Source organism: Cynara cardunculus (assembly GCF_001531365.2).
Source record: "Cynara cardunculus var. scolymus isolate 2C chromosome LG 16, CcrdV1, whole genome shotgun sequence".
In the NCBI taxonomy this organism is placed as follows: domain Eukaryota; kingdom Viridiplantae; phylum Streptophyta; class Magnoliopsida; order Asterales; family Asteraceae; genus Cynara; species Cynara cardunculus.
The window spans coordinates 18,458,462-18,464,482 of record NC_037543.1 but is presented as its reverse complement, the minus strand read 5'-3'; the positions used below and the strand labels follow the sequence as shown (position 1 = coordinate 18,464,482).

Genomic DNA, 6,021 nt, shown 5'->3' with positions numbered 1-6,021 from the left:
AAATTAATTTGTGGGGCTCACATCTATCTGCTTTAGAAGACCAAACACTATTTGTTTCGTATATCGGGATCTCTTCCCACCTCACCGGATCTTCCTCCGGAGGAGATCCAGCCTTCAAATTTGACCGGTATTTTGAATTTTAGTGTATAGATCGATTTGACAAAAAAGAGTGTTTTTAATAAATCGAGAACAATTTAAACTGATTTTTAACCGTTTTAGGACCAAATGTAATGATTATATTCTATAAAATAAAACACTTTTACTTTCACAACCTGTAATCCGTAAACACAATCTACCATGACAACTTTTAAAACAATATGAAACCACGTGAACATTTATAATTTTTACCACTTTTTTTGAAATGCATAAATTAACCAACGAATGTTCTTATATTTTCTTATAAGAAATATATTTTTTTATAAACACCGAATGTTAATATTTTATACTAATTGTTGATACGAAAAAAAATTATTCGTATCTGATTTGGGGGATAAAAATCAGATATTATATTTGATTTACGTAGTTTGACCGTTATTTTGTCTTTTAGTGTATAAATCGATTTGACAATTAAAGGGTATTTTTAAGAAATAGGGGACGATTTAAGACCAACTGTAGTGTATATATAAATCTTGTAGTATTATCAATAAAATTGTAGTGATTCAAACACTTAAGAGGTTTATGAGAGTAAAAATGTTTGAATTGCTATAAAATTTATATATGTTATATTTATCATAAAAACAAAATAATAATGAATTATTACGTCATAAGTTGTCTCACTAAAATACGAAACAAATGTCAACACTCAATCGTCGTCGGGGCGATTTTCAGTTTTTGAGGGCGATTCTTGAGGGGATATAGATAACGAAAGAGAGTCGTTCTTTGAAGAGTCGTTGACAGCGTAATCATTTCTTTCAGTAGCTGTACTGGAGCCGCTTACTATCGGGAACCCACACAAATTGACAGTCGCAAACCCATCTCAAAACCCTCGTTTTCTTCCTTCTGCGCCATAGAAATACAAGAAACAAGCTGCTGCATTGTGTCTTCACCAAGAAGATAAAGATATGGGTGTGCCGTCGTTTTACCGGTGGCTGGTGGACAAGTACCCAAAAATAGTGGTGAATGCAGTTGAGAAGGCGGAGGAAGACGACGGAACTCTGCCCAACCCAAATGGCCGTGAATTCGATAATCTTTATTTTGATATGAATGGGATCATACACCCATGTTTTCATCCCGAGGACGATGACGTTCTTGCTAAACAGGCATGTCTTCTTTTTTCCGTTCACCGTCTTAAATCCAGAGCATATATTCTTGGAGATACGATTGAATCCAAGAAAGTTAATGCATAAAGAATATATATATATATATACATATATATAAACAACATTAAATATGCAGTAAGTGAGTTTCAAGAATCGTATCTAATTTTATTTTTCTGGAATCAAGAAACATACATAGAAAGTTTAACTCTGTAATTTGTTAATGAAAATGGTGTTTTTTGTTTATATTTTCTTCCAGTTGACTTACGAGGAAGTATTCGAAAGCATATTTGAGTACATAGATAGGATCTTGAAGATAGTTAGACCCAGAAAGCTTTTGTTCATGGCCATTGGTAGGTTAAAATCCGTTTCTGACTTCAGATATTCAAAGATCACAGCTTCAAATTATATATATATATATATATATACATATAGATATAATAAATATACATTTAGTTATCTAAATGGGAATATTTTACATTCAAAGTGTGCTCAAACAGATGGGGTTGCTCCTAGAGCAAAAATGAATCAGCAACGAACCAGAAGATTCAGAAACGCCAAAGACCGTGAGATCCTTGTACGTTTTTCTTCTACAAGTACCTGCAATACACACACATACACATATATCGTGTAGGTTTAATGGGTTTTGGCTCAACTTCAAGCAAATACAAATGATGGATGATCTCAAGGATTAGTCATAATACCTCTCAAGCGCATTATTAATGCTGTACAGTTCGTCATTCACGTTGCCCATATTCATTTTTAGCTGAAACTAATGTGTATAGGGGAAGGAAGAAGAAAGGTTACGAAGACAGTATGAACTCGAAGGTAGAGATCTTCTGCCAATAGAGGAATCGGAAGTTTCTGATTCGAATGTAATCACTCCGGGCACTTTGTTCATGGCCCAGTTATCAGAACAACTCCAAACTTACATTCGTTTGAGGATCTCCAGCAACCCGGCGTGGAAACGGCTAAAGGTTAATCATTTGTTATCTTTTCATAACTCAGAAATTGGTTGATTAAAACATTAAGAAATCTAAACCATCGCATACTTTTCCCTAATGTTGATTGTGTATGTATAGGTTATCCTTTCGGATTCAAATGCCCCTGGTGAAGGTGAACATAAAATCATGTCGTTCATACGGCTTCAGCGTACTTGCCCAGGTTACAACCCCAATACAAGCCACGTCCTGTATGGTCTGGTAAATGCAACCAACTTCGTACTTCTCAGATTATATTTCTACTATAAATGCGTGTAATCATGGTTCATGGTTTTATATTTTCAACGAAGTGTAGATTCATGTTTCACTAAATTTCGTCATCTTTTGAATCGATCTTCGTTTATTGAAGAAATATATTCCTGAATTCCAAAAAAAGTGGACATATTTTCGAGTTTAAAGATTTAAACCGACTATTTTATAGTGTTTTTCAATCGTCAACCAAAGAGCTTTTGTTGTACTACTTCTTTTGTTTAATGCGTAATCTCACTTCCTTCTAAATGATTAAGTCAAATGTAGAATCCTGTTAAATGTTGATGGTGATATAAAAGGGATGGACACAAATTCATTTTATGTCGAGGACACAAATTCATTTTATGTCGAGGTCTTTGAAACTTTCTAATTCAATATATTATATATATATATGTATATTCTTGTTTGCAGGATGCCGACCTTATAATGCTGGCTCTGGCCAGTCATGAAGTTCATTTCTCTATTCTGCGAGAGGTTACATCTTTAATTCCTTCAATATAGTTCTTTTTGTATTGTATCTTTCATCGTAGATCTAATTTAAGTTATTGTATCGTCAGAACGTTCTCGTGGAAGGTAATACTAGAACCAGTAACTCAACGGAGTTGTTGTCGGCTGGAAACTCTGAAGCCAATGTGGCGAATTGTAGAGGGTGGTTTAAACAGGTTTGAAGGGCTCGCAGTTGATTAGTTTTATTTGAAATTACTTTTTGTTCATTACGGTTTAAACATGTTTTTGCCATGCTTCTGCTTAGTTTGAACTGAACCAAGGTTTGAAAGATACGGCTGAACGAATGAGCAGCCTTGATATTTCTTGTAAAGTTAGCAAGAGAAAGTCTTTGGTGAAGAAGAAGCCTTACCAGGTGCGATGTTGAATATAAATGGTTGCACTTTGCACCTTGCTCTACTGTAGGATTGGTTTGATTGTTCTTTATTGTTGCAGTTTCTTCATGTTTGGATACTGAGAGAATATCTGCACCTTGATTTGAAGATGATGAATCTGCCTGATAAATTTGAAGCTGATATTGAACGACTGATTGATGATTTCATCTTCATCTGCTTCTTTTCTGGAAACGATTTTCTACCTCATATGCCCGGCTTAGACATTCATGAGGTTTGAATGCTTTCTTTTTAGCTGCTCCATATATCCCAGAAAATCTGTATTGATTACAAAGCATGAAGATCCAATGTTCATGGGATATCACGATCCTTGCAGCATTTGAGGGGGAAGTTCTTAATTTTAAATTTTAATAATTCTTTGTCAGGGTGCGATAGATTTGCTGATTCATGTGTACAAGGAAGAGTTCAGGAATCTCGGAGGGTATCTGGTTGATGTGCAAAAGGTTGGTGTGACAGATTTTGGCGTAGTATTCGTGGTTCATATATAAAAGTGTTGCTTTTGGTTTTGCAAATTTTGGTGTAGTATTCGTGGTTCAAAACTGACAGATTTATACGACGATACTTTCTTACACTTCATAAAGAGCTTAGTTTAACATGCAGTAGTTAAAAGTGTGCATCTTGTTGACGAATGTAGCATTAATTAGTTTCTACATTTTCCCTGAACATGTTAAAAACGGAAACAGGCCGAAGACAAGAAAGGTGGTTACATCAAGCTGAAAAGAGTGGAAAAGTTCATCCTTGCAGTCGGTGTTTATGAAGACAAAATTTTCACGAAAAGATCAAAACTTCGTGAGAGTAGCCTAAGACGCATGCTTTCAAAAAGCGAAGATGCCGTATGTTCTATAATTTAAATCTCCTATTTTACGTTCTAATTAACATCACCGTATTTTTTTTATGTTCCTGAGTTAGCTTTCCTAGTCTCGAGGTTAGATCGATGGTCTTAATGCTTAACTTCTCTAAAATGGTCTCCAAGTTCCTTCCAAATTGTATATACAGTGGGCTCAATAATGATCAAGGTGGTTGTGTAATTATGAAACTTCCGTAAAGTTTCATAATTGCTGCCGAAATATCTATGTTTTATTTCTGCATTCTTGTATGCTAACGTTTTCCATTTTGGGCATTGACTATTCTTTTGTATAGAGGGGTAAAGAAGAGGACTCGTCTCCTGATGGTGCTTCGTCATGCAGCGTGAGATTGCCCAACCACGATGTATGTATATATATTTATGATGATGATACATGATATGTTTTCCATTTCTTATGGTTTTTGGAATTCGTTTTCAGATCATATATATATGATACATGGCATGTTTTCGCAGATTGTAGAGAACACTAAAAAGTTGAAGGAGCAACTGAAATCTTATGCTCGAGCGATGTCAGATGTATCCCAGAATGGTCTTGTTACAGACGTGGTATGGCTCCTTCAATTATCTCAAGCATGCTTGTCGTTTCTGCAGATTTTAGTTTTCCCACCGAGTTTAAACTAAATTTCATCAGGTGAAATTTGGTGATCATGGATGGAAGAACTGGTATTATAATCACAAGTTTAAAGCTGAAACTGTAGAAGAGATGGAAAAAATGCGGAAAATTTTGGTATGTCTGCCTTTTCTTCTATTCAACATGATGCATTTTTTGTCGTACCAATACGTTTAACAACAAAAACTTGTCCATTTTCATCATCTTCCAAGATCCAGATGCAGATTAGCGTAATGGAAGTAAGTATTTTGTTAGTGCGGTGAAACAGATGATTTTTTCCCCTTTATGTAGGTAGCAAAATATACCGAAGGACTGTGTTGGGTTCTTCTGTATTACTTCTCAGGCGTTCCATCGTGGAAATGGTGAGGCACATTGGTATCGAGTTAATGTTAATTGGTTTATACGTTCATGCTTTCAACTATTCAATAATCGTAGATACCAAATCATCCCCTCAACAGGTTTTTTCCGTACCATTATGGCCCCTTTGCTTCTGATCTGAAAGGTCTTTCAAGTACAAAAAGGACGTTTCAGAAAGGAAAGCCGTTTAAACCATTTGATCAGCTGATGGCAGTCCTCCCGCCGACGAGGTAATTACGTTCTTGAATTTCTTTTAGGAGTGAATGGTTTCTGTTTTGTTAGTGTTTTCATTCATGGTGTTAAATCTAATCTGTTCATATAGTGCACATGCTCTGCCGGTTTCATATCAGTCGCTCATGACTGCTGAAGATTCAAGCATTCTTGATTTCTATCCCACTGGTAAATCCTGTTCATCAGACAGATAGATTGTGTTTTATATCTTTGGAAATACAATTAATCAGGTTTATATTTTGTGATATATATTCAGAATTTGATACGGACACTGATGGGAAAAGATATCTTTGGCAGGTTAGAGGCTGATCGTTGTTCAATTTTTTTCTAAAGTTGAAGTGAAGTGATTATGCATCCATGGGGTGTAAGCGATACGAGCTTGTAACTCGAGCTCGAGCTTAATAATTCTCGAGCTCGAGTCAATCTTGAACACAAATAGAACTCGTTTAGCTTAACGAACTGAGCTTTGTAACACTAATTTTCGAGTCGAGCCGAGCGGACACTAGGCATTCATACACTTTTTTGAGCCAAACATGTTCATATATCGTTTAATCAT

The 6,021-nt window shown here is 35.5% G+C and overlaps 1 protein-coding gene across 1 annotated transcript in view; it reads left to right on the top strand.

Moving 5' to 3' along the window:
* The first annotated feature begins 1,061 nt into the window (after nucleotides 1–1,061).
* Nucleotides 1,062–6,021, top strand: part of LOC112529069 (5'-3' exoribonuclease 3-like) — a 6,914-nt gene continuing 1,954 nt past the window's right edge. Inside the window, exons 1-18 of the mRNA XM_025140142.1 lie at nucleotides 1,062–1,259; nucleotides 1,516–1,609; nucleotides 1,757–1,833; nucleotides 2,042–2,233; nucleotides 2,339–2,458; nucleotides 2,918–2,980; nucleotides 3,064–3,168; nucleotides 3,258–3,365; nucleotides 3,446–3,616; nucleotides 3,768–3,845; nucleotides 4,086–4,235; nucleotides 4,543–4,611; nucleotides 4,721–4,813; nucleotides 4,899–4,998; nucleotides 5,173–5,239; nucleotides 5,336–5,464; nucleotides 5,557–5,633; nucleotides 5,722–5,762. Of these exons, the coding sequence (XP_024995910.1) occupies nucleotides 1,062–1,259; nucleotides 1,516–1,609; nucleotides 1,757–1,833; nucleotides 2,042–2,233; nucleotides 2,339–2,458; nucleotides 2,918–2,980; nucleotides 3,064–3,168; nucleotides 3,258–3,365; nucleotides 3,446–3,616; nucleotides 3,768–3,845; nucleotides 4,086–4,235; nucleotides 4,543–4,611; nucleotides 4,721–4,813; nucleotides 4,899–4,998; nucleotides 5,173–5,239; nucleotides 5,336–5,464; nucleotides 5,557–5,633; nucleotides 5,722–5,762 (1,932 nt within the window). The remainder of the gene's footprint in view (nucleotides 1,260–1,515; nucleotides 1,610–1,756; nucleotides 1,834–2,041; nucleotides 2,234–2,338; nucleotides 2,459–2,917; nucleotides 2,981–3,063; nucleotides 3,169–3,257; nucleotides 3,366–3,445; nucleotides 3,617–3,767; nucleotides 3,846–4,085; nucleotides 4,236–4,542; nucleotides 4,612–4,720; nucleotides 4,814–4,898; nucleotides 4,999–5,172; nucleotides 5,240–5,335; nucleotides 5,465–5,556; nucleotides 5,634–5,721; nucleotides 5,763–6,021) is intronic.